The sequence below is a fragment of the Equus quagga genome, chromosome 13 (assembly GCF_021613505.1).
Source record: "Equus quagga isolate Etosha38 chromosome 13, UCLA_HA_Equagga_1.0, whole genome shotgun sequence".
Classification (NCBI taxonomy): Eukaryota; Metazoa; Chordata; class Mammalia; order Perissodactyla; family Equidae; genus Equus; species Equus quagga.
Genome location: NC_060279.1, coordinates 54,043,729 through 54,066,096, shown reverse-complemented (window position 1 = coordinate 54,066,096; position 22,368 = coordinate 54,043,729). Strand labels below are relative to the sequence as shown.

At 54.6% G+C, this 22,368-nt stretch overlaps 2 protein-coding genes across 2 annotated transcripts in view; one reads left to right on the top strand and one right to left on the bottom strand.

The window, feature by feature from the left end:
* Nucleotides 1-6,506: 6,506 nt before the first annotated feature.
* On the bottom strand, nt 6,507-13,064 carry TEPP (testis, prostate and placenta expressed). Its single transcript, XM_046684380.1, has 7 exons — nt 12,842-13,064; nt 9,547-9,608; nt 9,086-9,260; nt 8,422-8,483; nt 8,127-8,191; nt 7,734-7,766; nt 6,507-6,638 (listed from the first exon to the last, which is right to left on the bottom strand). The coding sequence occupies exons 1-7, from the start codon at nt 13,062-13,064 to the stop codon at nt 6,608-6,610; spliced, it is 651 nt and encodes a 216-aa protein (XP_046540336.1). The 3' UTR covers nt 6,507-6,607.
* A 7,318-nt stretch (nt 13,065-20,382) lies between these two features.
* The window catches only part of CNGB1 (cyclic nucleotide gated channel subunit beta 1), a 64,744-nt gene continuing 62,758 nt past the window's right edge, over nt 20,383-22,368 (top strand). The window contains exon 1 of the mRNA XM_046682038.1: nt 20,383-20,559. Coding sequence (XP_046537994.1) covers nt 20,383-20,559 — 177 coding nt within the window. The remainder of the gene's footprint in view (nt 20,560-22,368) is intronic.

The following is a 22,368-nucleotide window of genomic DNA, read 5'->3' as shown; positions in this document are numbered from 1 at the left end:
GTGGGGGAGGTGAAGGTAAAAAGTCAAGAGGACAGGGAGCCACCATGCTGCAGGGAGCTCAAACCTGGGTGTAGACAGCTTTGTGGAAAGGCAAAGGGGACCCAGATGTGACCTGGACGCCACACTCCTCTTACTCCCTCTGTGTGGCCATGGGAGGACCCTGTCCTTGAAAAGCCCCGTGGTTCCTTCCTGCAGGTGTCAGCAAGAGGATGCCCAGGGCCCTTTGTGTCTGTGCCAGGCTTGAATCCCAGCTTCCTTCTAGCTGAGTGACCTTAGGCAAAACTCAGCCACCTCGCAGAGACTCCTGGAAGGCACTGGCATGTGTTCGGTGATTTATAGCTTCAGGTGGCCCTTCCTGAATGGAGCATGGTCTGCGCGTGCCAGGGGCGGGAGGAGCCCTGGCTGGGCATGGCTGAGCTCACATGGAGCCTGCGATGACTTTTTCTTCCTTTGTGCTCCCCTGCACCTCCCCTCACGAAGCAGTGGGGTTCCTGCAGCCTGGGCCAAAACCGGGGCAGTGAATGGAACCCTGGCCCGGAAACCTGGATGTTCAGGTTCAAGTCCCAGCCCTTTGATAACAAGTGACCCCAGGCAGGTCTCTGCCCCTCTCGGGGCCTCAATTCCCCATCTGAAGCAGAGGTCTTGACCCCTGATCACTGAAGGTCCTCAGCAATCTGACGCTGTGGTTCTGGAAGGGAGAGGGTCATTCTGTGTCTCCTTTTCCCTCCATGCCTCTCCTGGCCTCCAGCCTGCTCCCCTCGTGTCTCAGTCTGGACTCTCTTGGTTGTGACAGAAACAGCAGCAACTGGCTTAAGCGGCTGCCCACCTGGTCACAAACACACGTGCCTCTTCCTCCGCCTGCCCAGGAACCCACAGCTTCCTGTGTCCCATATCTGATGCAAATCTCTCTCTCTCTTAGAGCATAGCATTCTCATGGAGAGCTTCAGACGCTGTGACTAGGGGTACAAAGTAGAGCTCCCTTTAGTGGCTGGGAAAAGCAGTACGGCAAGGGGGGGGAGGGGCATTCTTCCGGGGCCTAGAAGTCATGCCAGGGTAGGCTGGCCGACCAAGGACAAATTTTCTAGGGAGCTCATCGTCCCGACAGCTTCGTCTAACTCCCACTGTGTGGCTGGCTCTGTGCTCGGCCCACAGGGCGACAGTGGGAGAGGGCCCTGCTCCTGGGAGTGGAGCCTGTGCTCGTGAACCACGGTGGCAGTGGTGTGGTGTTGTGGATAAGACCATCACAGTCAGACCGGCTAGAGTCCTGCCTCTGCCCCTCATCAGCAGCAAGGCTCAGGGCAGGTGGCTGGACCCCTCCAAGCCTCATTTTCCTCATCTGTGGAGTGGAGACAGTGATGCTTTCTTCCAGCCTTAGGGTGAGGGCACAGTGGAACACCTGTGTGGAGTGTTTGGCCCTTTGTGGCCACTCAGGAAAGCAGAGCACTGGGAGGTCAGAGGCAGGAGGGAGCCAGCCTAGCTCTGCCACCTGAATGTCAGGGCTCTCTCCACCCGCACCCCTGACACCCCGTTCACAAGACCTTTCCATCCACCAGCTGGTCTGAGCCTCATGCCATCTCTATGAGGTGGGCAGGGCAGGCCTGATTAGTCCCTTTGGGCTGGCCCTTGAGAAGTCCAGGGGCTGCCCAATGCCAGACGGTTAGTGATGAAAGTGGCCTGGGGGCTGGCCAGGTGGGCCCGGTGGGGGATGGCCAGTAGGGCCAGGACAGCCCTGGGCTCTGAACCTCACAGGCCTCCAGCTCCAGCCACCGAAGCCTGGTCCTCTGGCTCCAACCCACTCTTTGCTGGCCAGGAAGCTGTGAACAATGGCCGGGACTGGTGCTGGCACAGGGTCTGGCCAGGGGAGCAGGAAAGCTCTTCACCAGCAGGCAGAGGGGCCGGCCAGCCCTCTGGCCTGCTCTCAACTCCCTGAGGGATTGAAGCCCTTATGCTCCGTCTTCCCATCTGTGCAGAGGTAGCTCCATAAAGAGCTAGGCCTCCCCAGGCGCCATCGTGGAGCACCTTCTCTCCCTCCTTCATCCTGACCACCCTCCTGTGCCCCCACCTCACTCCCTCCTCCAGAGCAGGCCTCAGACAGGACCCTGGGCTGCTCAGGCCTTGGACGTCTGCCCAGGGCCTGCAGCCCAGGCCAGGCTGGCCTCTGATAAGCTCCCCATCCCATCCTCAAGTGATGGTTTCTTTGTTCCTTGAAGGTCATGCCTCCGGGAAAAGCCTTGGCCGCTATTGATTTTCGCGAATCTACAAAGATTCCAACAGCATTCCTAGTGCTCTTCAGGGCCCTGAAAGAGGTCAAGGGGAGGGGCGGGGGTGGGAGAGGGCCAGTGAAGAGGGACCCTCTTCACTGTGTGTGTGTATGTCCGTCCCCACCCGGGTCTACAGGCCTGCCCTTGTCCATCCACAGGCATTACTGGGCACCTGCAGGCTGCCGGGCACTGAGCCTGTGAAGCAAGAACTTCAGATGAGTTTTGAGGTTTCCATGTATCAAAAAGTAGGGTCAAAAATGTCAAAGCTGCTGATACGTAGTCCAACATATTACATGCGAGGGTCCTCCCAGACCCTCTCGCCACCCTCCGTCAGCCAGGACCCTTGGCCCTCCCTGATCCTCCCCCACTGCCAGCCGCAGGTCCTGGGTGAGGATGCCCATTTTGTGTGTTACTTTGTAACAAACACAGCTGTTATCGTAGAAGGTGTCTCATTTAGTCCAGATCTGTGTGTTGGTTCCGGGAAGCCCCAGGCCCATCCCTGAGCCCAGGTCCACTTAGATAAGAGCAAGGGCAGTGTTTCCCCAGAGCCCACTGCAGGCCAGAGGCTATGCATTAGTCCCCGGAAACAGCTAGGTCCCCGTCCTCATAACCCTGGGGAAGAGTAGGGGGAGAAGGGGAGACTTGAGAAAAGCCTGTCTGGAAGAGAGGGGAGGATCTGGGCAGGAAGAGGAGGACAGCATTTCAGGGGGAAGGAAAGCTTTGAACAAGTTAGGAGGCAGACAAGAGCCTGGGGGGTTGGAACAGCAAGGAAGCTGGTGGAGGGGTTTGTGTTGGGGTAGTGCCTTGAGGCCCAGGGCCAGGGTGGTGAATTGGGGTCAGGCCAGGAAGGCTGGCTGTCCCCAAGGCAGGGGCCACAGGGAGGGTTTCTAATGCGATCTGTTTATGATGAGCAAAGAGCCCCCCTCCAGGGCTGAGGGGACTTCAAGGCCAGGAGACAGTGTGGGGTGGGGGGGGGGGGGGGGGGGGGGGGGGGGCTTTGCAGGTGAGTGGGGGGGGGGGGGGGGGGGGACTGGGTGGGGGCTCCTTTGCATCTCTTGGCTGGTTGGTGAGATTTTTCAACCTGCAGACTCTGCCACCACCAGCAACTCCAGGAGAGCTTTCTGGTGGAACATCTTTCCCTCCCTCTAAGCTCTGGTCGAATGTCCTCACCCCAGGAAGCCCCCCTGATTTCCTCCCCACTCTTGGCTTGTGTCTTTCTCATAGCAGGAAGGCAGCAAAGTGTGGTAGCCACAGGCTTGGGGGTCAGGCAGGCTGGCTTCAATTCCCAGCTCTGCCAATCCCCAGCGGTGTGACCTTGGGCCAGTCACTTAGCCTCCCTGAGTCCATCTCATCATCTGTAAAATGGGTCTCACGGGGCCTGCAAAGTGCTTAACACATTGCCATGCACTTAGTGTATACTAAATCAGGCTTGTGAATGCTCATCTACTCTGCATTGCCTTTATTCCTGGGCATGATTTTTTTTTTGGTGAGGAAGAGTGGCCCTGAGCTAACAACTGTGCTAATCTTCCTCTATTTTATATGTGGGTCACTGCCACAGCATGGCTTGATGAGCAGTGTGTAGGTCCACACCTGGGATCTGAACTTGTGAACCCCAGGCACCCAAAGCAGAGCGTGTGAACTTAACCACTATGCCACTGGGCCGGCCCAATGGGCATGAAGTTTTTATATCTGTGAAGTCCGGATTCAATGCACAACTGGTGGACAAGAACCTAACCAGATTGCTGGTGTGGGTTACCGTTCATGGCATCTTGAGCTCGAGGAATATGGCCTTGGTGTGCCCACATTCTCACCTTCTGCTTTCAGGTTTGAGTCAGCTGGGCCTGCCTCTCTCCCACTGGGCTGGAAATGCCTCAAATGCAGGGATGGCATCTGGTCTGTGTCCCTCCAGCATCCAGCACTCAGCGTGAGGCCTGGTGAGGCCTCAAGTGTCGGCTGGGCCACATTCCCGGAGCGGCTTGCCCAACTATTCAGTGTCAGGGAAGCAGGGCCAGCAAAACCTCCCAGGCACTTGATTCCCTCTGGCGTGCTTCAGCGTGCTCCCTGGCCGTCCCCCGTCTCACATAGGCCAGGACTCCAGCATCCCTGCTGTGAGCCTTGGGCGAATCCATCTCTTCTCTGAGCTGTCATGTTGGAGGGGCTACTTAGGGCTGTAGAATGTGGCTCTGACACTCCAGGGGGCCCTGCCAGTGGCTTCCCAATTCAAGCCAGGCGGACTGCCCCTTGGGCTTGGATGAAAGGGCTTCTTCCTGCACGGACTGGCAGGGGGCTGGGTACCTCCTCAGCAGGCCCCCAGGAGGCAGAGCTCTGGGGACCGCTTACCACTTCCTGTCTGTTCCTCCCCGTGCTCCTGCGTCCTGCCCCCTTGTCAGCAGAGGCCCATACCTGGGGACGGAGGGATGGACACCACGGTCCCTGACCTCAGTTTAAGGATAGTGATTGTTACCTCCACCCCCAAAAGAAATTAAAATCAGCCTCGAGTCTGTAACGCAGGCTCTGATTGCATGTCAGACAGCACCACAGTTCATCTCCTTGTTTATTACCCACAGTGGAACGAAAGACCCCCGTTCTGGGAAATAATTTATTCTACAAATATTGAGCACAAACTATATTCAAACACTCTGTCAAGTGCTGGGACTTGCTTTGAGTCCTGTTTCTGGGTTTGGCTGAAGGCTAATGACTTCCCTGACCTGGGCCTCAGTTTTCCCATCTGTGAAATAGGGTAGCATCGGTTCTGCTCACTTTCCAGGGGGCTTTTGGGGGGTGAGGCCTGGAGGAGACATTGGGTCACACGATCATGTGTTCTGAACAGTATAACACAGGGTCCACAAGCGAGGGGCTGGTACTATTCTGTAAATTCCGTCCACCTGAGGCCTGGCTTGCACGCACCGGGTGCTCAGTAACTATCAGGGGAAGGGAATGGAGAGGGTGTAAGTTTCCTAACCTTTGTGGGCACTGACTCTCCTGAGAATCAGATGAAAACAAGGAGCCTTTCCATGGAAAATGCACGTGAGTGGACACACAATTTTGTACATAATTTCAGAAGGTTCATGGATCCCTGAGGCCCCAGATCCTGGCACCGAAAGTCCTGTTCAAACAGTTTTTGAGCTTGGTGGCTATTTACCCTGATCGGGGTCTGTCCTTGCGGGGGTTGGAGTGGGGCATCTGGAAGGTCAGGGGGCTAAGCGCTGATGCTGGCTGCTCTAGCCCCTAACCATGGAGACACTCTGCTCCTTCAAGTGCGGTTGTTCTGGGCCTGGCCCAGGAGAGCCCGTGGCTGTCCCCAGGACATCATCCCTTCCTTGCTGTAGGTCAGTGGGCAGAGGAGGGCTAGTCCTGAAGCCATGCGGATAGAGCAGACAACTCTTTGCTTACATGCTATGTTCATTGGCTGTGCCTTGGGGAACAGGAAACTTTCTTCTCTGAGTGGCCTCAGGCACCTCATCTTCCTTCTACCCACTGCTGCTTCATGGGGAACAGAGGCCATAGGCCTGGCCGGAGCCCGCCTCACTTCTTCAGGGGGACCCTGGGCCCAGGCAAGCCCCCAGAGTACACTGGTACCGCGAGGGCTATGAGAGAGGTGTCAAAAAATCCCTTTCAACCGCCCTCTTTTCTCTCTTTTTTATTTGGGAAAGATCAGCCCTGAGCTAACATCTGCCGCCAATCCTCCTCTTTTTGCTGGGAAAGACTGGCCCTGAGCTAACATCCATGCCCATCTTCCTCCACGTTATATGTGGGATGCCTACCACAGCATGGCTTGCCAAGCGGTGCCATGTCTGCACCCGGGATCCTAACTGGTGAAGCCCGGGCCGCCCAGGCGGAACCTGCACACTTAACCGCTGTGCCACCGGGCTGGCTCCCTGCCCTCTTTTCTCTTGAGGGCTCAAGTTCAGAGTCTGAGGTGGAGGGGGCTTGGATGTGGGGCTGCATGCGGCGACCCGGGGGGCACAAGGAGAACCCGATTCCCAGGCCCGCCTCTGCACTTCACCCTGGCTGGGCCCTGGGGCTCAGACCCTGACTCTCTACCTGGGGTCACCAGACATCTTTCTCCAGCCCCACACCAGACCTCCAGGAGCTGGCGGGGGACAGGCCAGAATAAGACACTGTCATCCAGAGGGCCTGGCCCTGTCCCAGCCCCCGCCCCCCCCCCCCCCCCCCCCCCCAACACACACAGAGGCCTGGTGCCTCCCTGGGGGAGCATTAGGTTTATTTCCAGTGAGGCTGAACTCTGAGGGAGAGGGGTAGTGCCACTGTACACTCTCTGTCCTGCTGGGGACCTGAGGCGGCACAGTCTGGCAGCCGGGGGGGGTCGGCCTGCTTTTCAGAGATTAACGCCAGGGGGTCAGGTAGTTGACACGACTGTGGAGAGAAACAAGGGTGAGGTGGGGGCCTCCAGGGGGTCCTGGGGAAAAGTCAGGCTGTCCTTCTCTAGGCCTTCCCCCAAAACCCAACTTCCTGCCCTCAAGGTGCTGAAAACACAGCTTGCATCCTGTCTCACTACAGCTCAAGAGCCTTCAATGGCTCTCTATTTCCTTTTATATATTTTCGGTTGCTCTGCTTGACTTGCAAGCCCCCCTCCAGTTTGCCTGATCTTTATCTCCAACTCATCCCCAACCATGCACTGCTTTACTCCTTTTTCACTCATTTACTGAGCCTCCTCTGACAGGCATTATAAAGAGATAAAAAAGCAGACAGCGTTCCCCTGTGTGTGAGAAGGCAAGCTTTCCATCAATGATTATAATGCAGTAGTCTGGCTGCTGTGAGATAGGGATGCACACGTGCTGACCAGCTGGAGGGGGTTTGAGCTCCGGGGGAGAGGCAGAGGGTCAGAGAAGGCTTCAGGGAGGATGGGACATCTGAGCTGGGCTTTAAAGAGTGAAGAGGAGTTTTCCAGGCAGACAAGGAAGGATCACCAAGTGCTGAAACAGCACAAGCAAAGGTGTGGAGTGCTGGGTTGTCCTGGTGGTTTGGGTCACACCTAGGAATCTGGTACTGCTGAAGTGGAGGGAATGGGCTAGAGGGGTGGGAGATGGCCCAATTATGAAGATGCTTGAATATTTTGCACACTCCAGCTGGGAGCACTAGCCCAGCCCTTCCCACCTATCCACATCCTGGAAGGCAGATTCTTGGCTCCTTCCATCATACTTCCTACAAGTCAGTTTACTCTTTCGACTCCTGCTCACCTCCCTGGTAACCCCCATTCCTTTTGTCCTGCTCTGGGCCGAATGGGGTGGGACACGGACTGCACTCCCCCCACCTCCCAGTGGGGTGCGCTTTTGCCTGGCGTGGATCTCTCGGGAGGGAAGCAGTTCGTACCCCCCTGACATCACCCAGGAGGGTACCAATCCCCTAGCGTACTCCACGCGAGTGGCGTGGGGTCTGAGAACTGCCTGAGCCCTGAGGTCCAACGGGGGCGTGGCCAGGTGAGGGGTGGGGGCGGGGTCATCGCCCTACCTGTAGTGTGAGCCGAAGCGTCGGAAAGCGTTCCTGCGAAAGACCGAGGACGGTGAGCCCGAGGTGGGGAAGGGCGACCCACTCCGGGAATCTCACTCCCACGTCGGGAGACGCCGCCCCCCCAGAAGGATTACACGGCACCTTCGCCCCACCTTTAACGCCTCCACTCCGAAAGCGTGGAGTTGCCAGGGACTGGGTGAGAGGGTGCTCCGTTTAGTAGGAATTAAACATTAATTCATTTTGAAATTGCAATTTTCTTGTGGTGTATTGGAGCCAATCAATTCTTCCCAGGTCTTACATTTTCAAGGGCCACTAGGTGTGCGCTTGAAAGCGGCCAAGACTCCACCCTTCCTCCTCCAGGTATGGGGTCCCGGGGCCCGTGGCGTCACTTACAGGGAGTCGAAAGGCAGGGGCTTCTGTCCGTAGCGGTCCAGGCTGGGGTTCTGGTTGAGGCAGTACTGGGGCAGGCCAAAGGGATGAGGGGTCTGTGAGCCCGCAGCGGGATATAGACCTCTCGCCCATGCCCCACACTGCTCTCTCTATGGGATATCTTGGCCCAGGGAACTCGGAGACCCTGCTCTCCGTCTCCTCTTCCCCTCCCCGCCCCCCGCCCCGTGTTAGCCTCTCCTCCCCCCAGACTCCCTACCCCCGAGCCCCCAGGGAAGGGTCAGCGCGCAGCCCTCCCTACCCGCCAGTTCTGGGTCACCTCCGGCTTCAAGTACCGCACCGCGTAGCCACTGAAACTCTCGACTGCGGAGAGAGCGCCCACCTCGGGCCCCCAGCCCGCCCCGAACAAACCCCGCCCCCGCCCCGCCTCAGAGCCCCGCCCCGCCCCGCCCCATAGCCCCGCCCCCTAGAGCCAGCCCCGAACAAGCCCCGCCCCCGCCCGGAGCCCCGTCCCCGCCCCGCCCCCATAGCCCCGCCCCCTAGCGCCAGCCCCGAACAATCCTCGCCCCCGCTGTCCTCGGAGCCCCGCCCCTAGATCAAGCCCAGAACAAGCCCCGCCCCACACCAGCTTTTAGAACCAGCCCCGCCTCTGCTGTTCCGGGCAAGAGCAAACCCCGCTCCAGACCCTGCTCCGGCGGTCCCAGAACCAGCCGTGCCCTCAACCCCTGGCCTGGACCTGACCCCCGCCCCCCCCCCAATACGAACCCCGCCTCTACGTCCCTCAGCTGTCTCGGTGCCGCCCATTCTAAGTGCCCCAGCTGCTCTCCAGGTTCTCTGCCCTGTCTTTGCCGGAGCCCACCCCGACTCCCCCCGGCCGAAGTCAGCGCTCCGGGTCTCGGTTCCAGGGACCGAGCGCCCCGGCCAGCTCTCCGCCCTAGGGCATCCCCCGCGCCCGGTAGACTGACCCCTCTTGCTCGAGCAGGGCAGCTTGAACTCGCCGGCCGAGGATACGAAGTGGGACCAGTCCTCGATGGCGCGCGTGAAGCAGGGCCAGTCGACCCGGTTGATGCCAGGCACGATGGGCACCAGCTTTCCCTCGCGGCACCTGTCGCGGAGCCGCCGACCGGTCGCCGTGATGTCCTGCCAGGGCGATGAGAGTCAGGGTCGCGGGGGGAGGTGTAGAAGCCTGGGGCGTGGACCCCCCCCAACACACACCACCACCAGGCTGGACCTGACACTTGGGCCCATCGGACCCAGAGGGCCCCTGAAACCCCTGAAGTAGATGGGAAGAGGGCGGGGTCCCCAGGCGGCAGCTGAGGAAGCCCATGGAGTAGAGCCCTGGACCCGAGATGCTGGGGGCTGGATGCAGGTGTGCCCTTCCCCCTCTCCCCTGAGGAAACCCAGGCCAGGGGCCAAGGATGCTTACTAGGCTCTGCAGGGGTTTGTTGGGGACTCCGAGGAGCGTGAAGGAGGCATTGTCAAAGTCATCTGAAGAAGAGAGAGAGAAGCCTGTCTGTCCACCAGCAGTCACGGATCCATGCAGGAGAGGTTTGGCCCACAGTGCTTTAAAAGGTTTCAAAAATATCTGATGACTTAAAAATTTGAGATACAGTTTTACTTAACACACCCCTTACAACAGATAAACTCAAAATAGATCAAAGATTTCAATGTAAAAAAAGTGAAACCACAGAAGTACTAGAAGAAAACGTGGGTCAATTCCTTCATAACCCTAGAGTGGGGAAGGCCTTACCAACTCAATTTCAGAATCAAGTAGCCTGAAAGATTGATAACTTTGGCTACATAAAAATAAACTTCGGCACGGCAAAAACAATGTGAGAAGTCAAAAGACAAATGGCAAAAAATATTTCCACTTATTTTACAGATGAGGTGTAATTTCCCTAATAATCAAAGAGCTTCTAGAAATCAAGACCCCCCCCAAAAAAGAAGAAAAATGGGTAAATGATACACATGCATAGGTAGTTCACACACAAACAGAAGAAATACAAACAGCCCCTAAACACATGAAAAGCCGCTCAAACTCCTTCGTAAGATGAATCTGTCATCACACCACATTGATACCAATTTTTGCCTATCAGATTGGGAACAATCCAAAAGTTAGTGCACTTGTAGGAAACAGGGCCCTTGCTATACGTTGCCAGAAGAGGTATGAATTGATTCAAGCCTCTGGAAAGCAATTGGAATTATCTGTCAGAATTATAAATACACAGACCTTTTGACCCCACAGTCCTAATTAGGAATTTATCCCACTTTATAGCTGCATAGATGGGAAATGATGCGGGTCGGTTTACCCACTTCAGTGTTGTTTGTAATAGAAAATGATTGGAAACAACTCAAGTGTCTGTCATTAAAGGACTGGTTAAAACTGTGACACACCCTCACGATACAGCTATTCAAAATAAATAGACGAAGTTCCCTGTATGAGACCTTCAACATGCAGAAGAGCGTATACCGCATGCTACTTTTTGCTTTAAAGCCTAAAATTGAGATGATTGGAGGCAGAGAAGAATATGCGTTCAGGTCACCACCTTAACCAAGTCATCAAACTTAGCATCATGGATAGTAGGGTGACATTCTGTGCCTCCCGCTGAAGTGTTATGGCAAACACAGCACCTGTCACCTGTGAAAGATTCTGGCCAGAAATGTTTTACCCGGCTGATGGAGCCTCTAAACCCAGCTTCTAGTTTACAGGAAGTAGACGATCAAGGTAGTCAACACCATAAGAAAACAATTGCTCAAGTTTACAATGTAGGACTGTCTATAACATAACGCTTTTGGATTCTTTAAAAAGTCAGGATTACGAGGAAAAAACAGGAAGTGGGTGGACTGTTTTGGGTGAAGGCTAGAGAAACCTAACAACCAATTGCAATGCACAATCCTACATTGAATCGTGGTTCCAAGATTTTTTTTTTTAAAGCTATAAAAGCCTTCTTTGGGGGTAAATAGGGACATTTTAATATGGACTATTAGATGTTTTGTTATTATTGTTAACTTTCCAGGATGTGAAAATGATATTGTGTCCCGTAGGAGGTTGTTCTTATCCTGGGAGCTGCTTGCTAAGGTGTGTGTGTGTGTGTGTGTGAGAAAGAGAGAGAGAGGACACAAATATGGTCCACCGTTCATTTAAACAGGCAGAAGGCAATGGGTGTTCACAGTATTTCTTTGACTTTTCTCTGTGTTTGAATATGCTCATGATAAAAAGCTGAGATGCGAAAGAATAAATGTTAGTCTTCACGTTAGTAAACTGTGGTAAGATACATCAGAAACGGAGAGGCTCCCTGTAAGGAGGGAGGGGAGACTTGTTAAAATGGACCTTGTTACAGAATTTTGGAATTTTGAACTTGTGACTCTATTACTTTCACTAAAAGCATATACTTGCAATAAAATACATATCTAAATCAAGAGCCTTCCCTAAAAATCCAGATTCCTAGCTTCTCTTGGAAGCCCAGAGAGCTGCGCTGACCCTTCCCACACAGCACAGTCTGTGGGGCCCCAGTACCTGCTCCCCTTTAGAGGGGGTGTGGGAGCTTCACTGCTCCTTTCCTCCCTCCCTCCCCACCCTCTTCCCAAATTTGTGTTTCCGCATCTCGGCCCTACAGGTACCTGTGTGGGACCTCTGTAGATCTCCATGCAGCCTCTCAAGGCTTACCCCACCTGTCACCCACGCTGGAACCTGGTATCTTCCTGAACACTGCCCCCGCCCAACGCTGGCACCAAATCTTGTTGCTCTATCTTCTAAATACCTTCCCAAACCCTTCTCTGTGGCCAAGACACTGTCATCCCTTCCTGAAGACTGTGGTCCCTCCGAGCATCCTAACCCCGGATGCCCCCCGCCTCCCACCAGATCTCTTTTCTGCTTAAAGTCTTCAGAGGTCCCTCTTTCCCTCCCAGGAAAGTCCAGACCCCTGAGCTTAGCCGCAGGGCCCTTCCTGAGCTGCGCCTTTGTCCTCAGCCACAGCTCCTGCTGCCCCCACGAGAACCTTTTCCTCTGGCCCAGCCAAACCTCTCAAGGGCACCCAACACCTCGTGTAGTTTTTCCCTTCCAGGCCTCTGCACATGCTGTTCCCTCTAGCCAGAATGCCCTTTGTTTCCCTGCGGACCCAGCATGGTGTCAGGCACCAAGCAGGTGCTTAATAGGTGGGCTGAAAGAAACATGTAGGTCTGTGTGGCACCCCTACCTCCACACCCAAGCTTCTCAGTGGATGAAGGGTCATTCACGGGCCCACGTGGCCCTTTCACCCCAGAGGCTCACATGTCCCCCTGTCATTCGTGGGAGGGCTCAGGAGGGTCTTTCTCTTCCTTTTCCACTGGAGACGTGATTGGGCAGGAGTTGTTATTATTGCTATTACTGTCACTCCTCCTACTGCAACTGCTGACCTCTGCACAGTTCTCTCTCCATTAATAATAACAACAACACTATAGTTGAGCATATATTAAGTGCCAGGGACTACGATGGGTGCTTCTCACGCCCTGTCTGTTTTAATCTCATAGTTGCCTTGTGCGCAGGTCGGTTATCATCGCATTTTACTGGTAAGGAAACAGAGGCTCAAACCTGGCGAGGTTTCCCGGGCAGAGCTGGGACCCGCCCTTTAGCCCTTTCCTCGGCCACTCGTGGCCTTTCCCTCCACGGTCTCTCTCTCGAAACCATCCACTCCTTCCCCAAAGACCTGGAGGGGCCCCTGCCGGTTCAGCCCATGCCCAACCTTTGCCACAGTAGGTGGTGGACTGGCAGTGCTCGTCGGGGAGGCAGGCGGTGACGGAGTCCATGTCCATGCGGCGCAGGCTGGGCAGGGCCGGGTGGTAGAGTTGCTGCTTCACGCCGGCCAGCTGGTTTCGCCGCCTCTCGATCGGGAGCAGGATGGCTGGGGACGCGTACACGTGGGTGGAGCCGTCCTCCCAGGGCACCAGGTCAATGATGCGGGCCATGACTGCGGAGCAGAGGGCGTGAAGGGCTCACCGGGGCTCAGGCCAGTTGGACACCCCTCTTGGCCACTGCTGATTTTCTGCTCGTGCAACACCTACTGTGTGCCATGAGCAGGCGGTGTCGGGGACATTCAGACACACACACACACACACACACATATATGCATGATGTGTGAAGGGCTCTGACAGAAGTCGGGACAGGGCGTGGGTGTCTGCGGAGGCTGGGGTTGGGGCATTCAAAAGTCCATTTGTGTCTATTCTTAAACAACGAGCAGGAAGCAGCAGTGGCAAGTGCATCCAGAATCCAGCTCAGAATGCCTCTAGGTAACTAATTACGGACTTTCAGCCTTAGTGAAGGTATCTGGCATTTACTCAAAATCCTACAGGGAGACAGAGAAAAATTCTAAATAAGGGGAGAGATGCAATAGATATGAACTAGAAAAACATTGCTGGCTACCCAGGACCTCCCTTTCAAAAGTGGATATTCCCAGACCCTTTCAGTCATTTACACTTGAGTGAGAATTTGTTGACTCAGCTTGCTTTCTTCCTGACACTAGCTAGAGGTGAGAGATGGAGGAGGGAGGGAGGTGGGCAGGAGGAGAGAGGACCTGGGCCCATGGAGGAGCAGGGAGAGGACATAGTGACAGGCAGGAGGAGCTGCCTCAGGGGACACGCCTGCACGGGAGAGCGGGGAAGTGGAGCAGTGAGAGGAGGGAGGAGAGGACTCCTTGCTTGTGACCCACCTGCAGTGACAACCTCATCCGCAGGCACAGGCCCCAGGTGCACAGGCGTGTAAGGATCTTCTCCTCTTCCGACCGCTCAGTGGGAGAAGACGCAGGCGATGGGCTGGGCCCCAGGGCCTTATGAGACAGTAGGAAAATAAAGGAACATTCTGCAGAGACAACGCCCATTGCAGCCTGATTGTGAGGGCACCCACTCCCCGGTGACCCTGGCAACCGTGGGCTCTGAGGAGAAGAGCCTGCCCTCAGGGGTCCTGTGCACTGGACCCTGGTTCCTGGAGGTTGCTGTCTCCTGGGCCTCAGCACAGGCCGTGCATGTTGGGAAATGTCAGACAGGGAGCTGGGGCTCCCTGGGGGTAGCCATGCCAGGGCTGGCCAGGGCTTGCCAGGGCAGGCTGTGTGACCCTGGACTAGTTACTGTGTCTCTCTGGGCCTCAAAGCTCTTATCTGTGTTAGGCAACGGGTCTAGGCCCTGCCATGGGGGGTGTCTGTAAGCTGGGAGGGCCCTCCCCTCCCTGTAAATGTCAGGGAAGGGGGCACTGCCCTGCCTGCCAGCCCTTGGGTCTCCAGTGGTGAAGATTAGCTGCGCCAGTGTCCAGGGTCAGCCTAAGGGGATCAGAGAGAGTGGTGGCCTCAGCAGGACAGGGATTAACAGGTGATACTCCACCCCCAGGCCTCCGTGGCCTGCAGCCTCCCTCCCTCCTTCCCAGAAAGGTGAGGTCATGAGGACCTAAGGCCCAGCACCCCCAAGTCTGGTGCCTGCCCACCACCCTGGTCACAACTGTTGGAGATGGACCCCTAGGCGAGAAAACCCTGGGAGAGGTTAGGTGATTTGCATATATTAGCATGTGCTTTGCATATCCCCGCCCAGGTGCTGAGCCTGAGGGTCCTGGGCCCCCTCTATGGGATTCGTGTAGGATTTGGCTCCCCGGGTGCTTCTCCTTCAGTGCTCCCTCCCATCCCCAGAGCAGCATCCCCACCTCCTGCCCCTTACAGAAAACTTGCCCAGAGTTGACTCCATCCACCGCCTCACCCTCAATTCATTTTTAAATTCTTTTAAAGTTATAAAGTAGAACAAAATACAGAAAGTGCACAAATACATCATGTAACTAATAATTTATCAAATGAGACCCCACGTAACTACCGCTCAGAGAAAAACATGGGGTTCTACTTTGGAAAGAGTTTAGCAGTTTCTTAAAACGTGAAACATAAATTTAGCGTATGGCCCAGCAATTCCACCCTTCGCCATCCTCCCGAGAGAAATGAAAATAGATGTCCGCACAAAGACTGGCACGCAAACGTTCATAGCAGCATTGCTTATAATAGCCAAAAAGTGGAAACAGCCCAGGCGTTCGGGGACTAGTGATAGATAAACAGACTGTGGTGTGTCTGTGCCATGGAATACTCGTGGGAATTAAAAAGAAATGAAGTACTGATCCACGCTGCCATGTGGATGATCCTGAAAAACATTGTGCTAACTGAAAGAAATCAGACACAACAACACTCCACATATTGTATGATCCGTTTTTACAAAATGTCCAGAAAAAGCAAATCTTTAGAAACAAAGCAGACTAGTGGTTGCCTGGGGCTGGGGTCGGGGGAGTGGGGGTGATTCTAACGGGGAGGGAGGGATCTTGTTGGGGTGACGGAAATGTTCTCAAACCAGATGGTGCGAGTTGCATAGCTCAATTTACTAAAAATCATTGGGTTGTACACTTAAAAGAGGTGAATTTTAGGGCATATAAATTATACCCCTATAAAGCTGTTTTAAAAAATTGATGCCAGCTACAGACAGCAGGAAATAGGGCCCTGCCAGCCCCTAGAAGCCTCCACTACCCGTTCCCAGTCCCCAATCCCAACCCCCTGCAAGAGGGAACCGCCCTCCTGCCGCATAGCATAACCACTGCTTTCTTCATAGTTTTCCTCCTATGTTTGCAGCCATAGACAAGGCAGGCTGATTTTGCCCTTTTTGAACTTCGTGTACACGGATCATTGGCGTCTTTCCAGTCTGGCTTCCCTCCACATATGTGCACGTGAGAGTCATCCAAACTGCTGTGTGCCTGACGTTTGTTCATTTTCCTCACCCCAGAGCCCATTACTCTTCACCCAAGCCCAGCTGACTTTGCCCACACTGCAGGGGCTCCACTGCCCCACGGTTGCCCAACCCAGTGGGCGCAGGTCAAGCCTCAGCTCACACAGGGGTCCTGCCCATTCCTCCCCATCAACATACTCACTCCTCTTGGGGAGCAGCACCCCTTTCCCTGGTTCTCCTCCTCCCTCACTAACAGCTCCTTCAGTCTCATTCACCAGCTCCTCCTCCTTTTCCCAACAGTGAACTGTGCTGGAGGGTTCCGGGCGCCGTCTTTGGTCCACTTCTCTTCTTTAGTTACGCTGGAGTCCCCAGGTAATTTCAACCAGCCTTGTGACTTTGAGCATCCTCTACAAGCTGAGCTGATGCCTCCAAAGTTTCTGTTCCACCTCTCCCCAGGCTCCAGACACACACACACACACACACTCATACGCACACACCCCTCGCCACCTACAGCACATTTGCACCTGGCTGTCTCTCAGACATCTTAACAAAGTAGAGTTCATGATTTTACCCCCAAAACTCTTCCTCCCACCCCGAGCCCCAGGCTTCCTCTTTTCAGTAAATGGCACCCCCTGCCACCCAGTGGACCAAGCTAAGCACCCTCAACACCTCCCTTTTCCTTTCCCTCCCCTTTCTCTCTTTCTCTACTGCCACCCGCCTAGTCCAAGCCCCATGATCTCTGCACTGGCCTCCATCAAGCCAGAGGCAAGGGGGAATACGACCGACGACACAGGCCACCACTGCAGAAGAGCTCACTTCTCCCACTGCAGGGGCCTGGCTGGAGGTGCCAGAGAGGAGCCCTGACCCCCTGCAGCCCAGCATATTTCAGAGGGAGGCAGGGGCCACCTTGAGCTTTCCTGTTGGGGTTGGGCCTTGTTGGCGGTAGGAACATTCTTCCACACCAGGTGCCGTCAGGGGTTGCATATCAGAGGTCGGGCACAGGAAGGAGAACCCAGGGGTCATCCGGTCACAAATTGCTTTGTCCGTCTGCACCCTCCTGACCAGTTTCCTGCCTCCACAGCGGCCCACTACACAACAGCCACACAGATCACATCCGGCCCCTGTTCAAAACCATCATGGCTTCCATGGTCCATCAACTAGAATGCAAATTCCTTACCATGACCTACGGGCCCACAGATCTGGCTCCTCCCACCTCTGGACCTCATCTCCCACCGCTCTCCCCCACACCCATGAAGCCCCTGGCTCCAGCGCCCTCTCTGTTCCTCAAGGGCATCAGACTTGTTCCAGCCTCAGGGCCTTTACCCTGGCGGCATCTTCTGCCTGGAACACTGGTCACTCAGATCTTGCTTTTCAAATCTCAGCTTGAATATCTACCTCATATGGAGGCCGGCCTACCGCCTCTCCCCACCACTACACACTCATCTCTGCCCTGTTCGTTTCTTTCATGGCACCCACCATAATTTGCAATCGTTCTTTATTCATCGTTAATCTTTTTTATTTCTGCCTCCTCTATCGGCATGTGAGATCCGTGACGGCAGGTCCTATGCCTGGCTTGCTCAGTGTGCCCAGGTTGGCACGCTGCCGGGCACAGAGGGAGAGCTTGAGAAGTGTGGTAGCGATCAAGTCAAGTCCCTGCCCCTTTGCTGACCAGTCCACTACTCCACTCCCTACCCAGGTCCCATCACCTCGCCGAGCCCCTCTTTGCTGGGCCTTTGTCCCTCATCCCTGACATCTCTGTCTCCCCTCCAGGGTCTGACCTCAGTTCAGGGGGCTGGCTCAGACACAGTCAACCGCCAGTTCTTGAATCCTCCCTAAAATGCCAGCCCTGGGACCACGGCCATTCTGGCAGAGTCCCAGGCCGCTGGGGCCCTGCCCAAGCTGCTGAAGACTCCGGGCCGGAGAGAATCTGTTTGGGTCCCGGCACGGGGCTAGAGAGCTGGCACGTGCCTCCTGTTATTGCTGACTGAGAGCTGACAAGCCCCTGCCACCTCGAGGACTCTCCTAGAGTCACACCAGGACTCCAAGCTGTTTTCCTCCCACCAGCCACTCTGTGGGGAGCCGGGACCCTGGTAACTGGGCAAGTCCCTGGGGGACCCATGGTGCCCCAAGTTTGGGCCACATGGGGCTCCTTCTCTGGGGCCCAGATCCCTGCTCGCCCCTGGGGGTTGCTGCTGGCTCCCTGAGCGTCAACCTCCTCTCGTCCACCGCCGCCTCCCCACCCCTGTTCCCCACTTGCTAATCCTTTGCACACGGCCCGGCTGCCACCAATTAATCCCCCATGTCTGAGAGGGCAGCTGCGAGTGGCAGGGGGAAGGCAACTCCTGGCTGGTGGTCAGCATCTGAGCAGGTAACTCAGGATGAGGTGGGGGCTTGGTGGGACCCCCGATCGGATCCCCATGCTCTCCTTCTAGCAAGACGTTTAGACAAGGAGGACCGGGCAAGGCTGGGAAAGCTGGGGCTTCCTCTCCCACTGTAGGGCTCAAATCTTAGTGTGCATCAGAATCTTCACGGCAGCTTGTGCAATGCAGGTTCCAGGTCCCCTTGGGGGTTGGGAGGGGCCTAGGAATCCGTATTTTCACCAGCTTCCCAGATGATTCTGAAAAAGCTGGCAGTCCAAGCGCCACAATTGCCCTGGGCTGCCCCTTTCAGAGCCCCCTTCCCGCCTGAGCCTACCGCAACGTGGAGTCGGCAAGGACACGGCAAAAAGGGAGGAGGCACCTGTAATCATTTCCATCCAGGAAGAAATGGCTGGGGCTAGGGGAAGAAGAAAAATTGGGCGTGGGGAAGGCTACCCTAGTCATTTCTAGAAGGTTCAGAAACACGGGCAGAATTGCTGCTGGCTGGGAAAGGGTTTGCAGGACTGGCCTGCAGAAGAAGCCAACCCCGGGCAAATGTCAGCACCACCAAGGGTCCATGTGGGACGTCTGGAGTCAGGCAGACCTGAGCATAAATTCGGCTTGGCTGCTTACTGGCTGTGTCACTTTGGGCAAGTCTACTGACCTCTCTGTGCCTCCATTTCCTTAGCTGTATAGTGGTGATGAAAACTTATGCTGCTAGGGCCAGGTGGGAGGTGGTGAGAGCGAGGTTGAGTGTGGTTGATCATGGGTGGAGAGCACTGAGCTCAGATGGGGCTCGTGGGGCTGCCTGTGGCTGGCTGGGGTCGGTGGAAACTGCCATCCTAAACGGGTGACCTTGGGCTCTCCTGACCTTGGTATTCACTCTGTCTATACCCGCACCCAACAGGGAAATGGAAGACCAGAGTGGTCATGTCTGGCCCAAGTTGACATTTTTGGAGGCCGAGCCAGGAATCTGATGCCCCACCCAGAGCTCTGCTTCTCACCACAGCCTCTCACAGGAAGGGCTGGGCTTCTGAGGCCAAAGCGGGGACAGAAGTCAGAGCTGTGAGTAGAAGGGCAGGCAGCGGGCCCGGGGCTGCGGGGAGCTGGGCAAGGGGCAGGGATCCTGGGCCCCGTGCCTGCCCTTTTCAGCCTGGGGCCAGGGTCCTTGGCAGGGGAGGGACAGAGAAGCCCTCACCAATGCCTTGGTTGCCTGTGGCTGGGGAGGGGTGGGGGGCACACTGTGCTGGGCACTGCCTCCAAAGGGCCCCTCCAGGGCTGGGAGTTTGCACCATTCATCTGGGTGGTGCCTGCTGGGCAACGCTGTCCCACAGGGATTTCATCATAAGGGCAGGCTCTCCCCATCCCAGAAGAGGAATGATGCCAGAAACTGAACCCCTACACCGTAGGGCTGATATATCACAGTAAACCATGAAAAAGGGGTGTGACTGTCATTTTATCTTAATTTTTAAATCATAAAAATAAGTTAATTTTATCTCATGTTAAAACAGATTTTCCATTCACATGTTACTTAGGAGGTATTTTTAAAAATTTATAATGGGAGGATGCTGAAAAAGATATCCCACAATAAGCATTTTTGCTTGACACCAAATAATAGTCACAGTCAACATTTATTGAGCTCTCAGGGTGTGCCAGTTGCTGTTCTCATCAGTTTGTTTTATCCTCGCACTCACCCGGCAAGGTAGGTACCATTAACATCCCCATTTAACAGAGGAGCCAACGGAGGCATGGAGAGTTTAACGGATGTGCTTGTCACTGGAGTCCAGAGCGTGCACCTCTTTCCATGTTAGTTCAAATATATCTACTTGTTAAAAATGGTTCCATAATATTCCATTATTGGGTATATTGCAGTTTATTTATTAGATGCCCCTCTTACAGATGAGCCTTTAGGTACTTTCCAATAACCGGTCTCCTATTAGTGGTTATTTGGATGCTTTCATCTTCGGCTATAACACTATTGTGACCAACCTTTTTATACACGTATGTTTGTGGACTCGAGTATTTCTGTAAGGAATACCTGGAGGTATAAGTATCTTTTTAGATGCAAAATATTTTTAAAGATGATGAGAGAAAAGGGCAATATGTAACCCACAAATGTGGCCCCAAAATGGCGGCAGCAACTGTGAGCACTCTGGGGAGACCTAAGGACTCTGCCCCTTACAGGTGCCAGGATGTTGGGCTGGGTCCAGAAGGTGCTGCCTCAGCCTCCAGCGACCCCTCAGAAGACCAAGATGGAGCGGGAGGAGCGGGCAGAACCAGAGCCCCAGCTGGAGCTGGAGACGGGGCGAGAACCAGAGCGGGAGCCGGAAGCAGCCCCTGAGGAGGCCGAGCTAGGGGACGAGTCCCTGGTGAGAGGCGGAGGGTGAAGGAGGGCATCCTGGCTGGCTGCTTGGGGAAGTCCCAGCTTGGGTTGGCTGCCCCCAGGGACCTTCCACAACAGAGAAAGCTGGAGCCGGAAGGAGACGTGGAGGTCACCCGGTTCTGTAAAAGGCTGGATAGTAAACATTTCAGGCTTTGTGAGTCATGCCATCTCTGTTCATTACTCAACTCCGTCACTGTAACATGAAAATAGCCATGGACAACACGTAAACGAATGCGCATGGTTGTGTTCCTATAAGACTTTGTGAATCTGTGAGGTAACCAAGCATACTGCTCCATTTGGTTGGCGTTCGTTTTGCAGAAAGACTTTCTTGATGAAGGAGGTAGGATGTGATATACATTCTGGTGCACACTGCTTACTCATTGTGGGCCAGTGACAGTTTGCAGGCTCCCACGGGCTCATGGACCACACTCTGAGCAGCACTGCTCTAGAGCTTTCCTCTGAGCACATTGAAACCTGCCAGTTCTGCATCTCATTCATTCAGGAGGCTGATGACAGCTAACCCAGAAGCTGGATTCAACAGATTTGATTCAGCTTCTAAGGGACGCCAGGCCTGTGTGCAGCGCTGGGAGCACAGTGCTGAATAAGGCACCACCCCGGGGGGTCAGCAGGCGAGTCTCAGGCAGGTCATTCTCCCAGGAGACAGAGGTGATGAGGGAATGCGGTGAGCTCCAACATTGGCCTCAGCTCTACCCTTCTGGGGGGGCCAAATAAGGGTACCAGACTGGGTACCATGGGGCCTCAGAGGAGGGAGAGAATCGTCTTAAGTGTGGAGATTGGAAGCTGGTGGGGGAGTGCTTCTGGGCACATGGGCTGGGCTGAGTCGTAAGTGGAGGAGATGGAGAGCTGGGGCGCTCCCGGCAGAGGAAAGGCTGCTCCTCGGTGGTGCAGGGTGTGCTTAGCAAGCAGTGAGCTGCCCAGGTCTAGGGTTTGTGTGCATGTGCATGTGTCCTTAGTGGGAGGTTTGTGCACACATATGTGCCGGCAAATTGCATGTGCACAAATGCACCCATGCGTATTTACATGTGTGTATGCACACCAAATATACACATATATGTTATGTGTCTGTGCACATGCATCAGATTTATAGCGTGTATAAATGTGTGCACATACACATGTTTTAGAGTCTGTGAATGTATTCATGTGTTTGTACATGTACGTACATGTTTGTGTTTCTGTGTGTGAATGGACATAGTTGTATGTGTCTATATGTTTGTATATATATGTATTTTGCGCATCTGTGCACAGATGCTCATGTATATGTGTTCAGATGTGGAACTTTATGTGTATGTATGTATGTGCATGTATGTGAATACATGTGCATGTATGTGGTTATGTACTTTTGTGCGTCTGTGTAGTGTGTTCATCTATCTGTGTGTTTGTGTTGATGTGCACATGAAATGATATATTCATGAGTACATTTGTCTATCAATGCAAGTATGCATGTGTACGTGTGTACATGCCTGTGTTTATGTGACTGAGCACATACATGTGTGTATACATATCGGTGCCTGTGTGTATCTGCAACTGTATGTGCACACACATGCACATGTTTGTGTGTCTGCACACGTGCAGGTATTTGCATATGTATACGCACGTGTTTGCACATACCTGCAGACATACCTGCCAAAGCATATGAACATGTGCTTTGTGTCTTGCATGTACATGTGTATGCGTGGGCAGGTGCACTTATTTTGTGTCTGTGCACGTATGCATGTGTGTACACACACGTGTCTGTGTGTCGCTGTGTGTATGCCTATGTGCTCATGTGTGTCTG

Coding starts and splice junctions, on each gene's coding strand:
- TEPP (XM_046684380.1), bottom strand. CDS start 13,064: ATGGCCCGCATCATTGACCTGGTGCCCTGGGAGGACGGCTCCACCCAC. Junction 8,484..9,085: donor GCCCTGCTCGAGCAAGAGGG/GTCAGTCTACCG, acceptor CTCTCTCCGCAG/TCGAGAGTTTCAGTGGCTAC. Junction 6,639..7,733: donor CGCTTCGGCTCACACTACAG/GTAGGGCGATGA, acceptor TTCTCTCCACAG/TCGTGTCAACTACCTGACCC.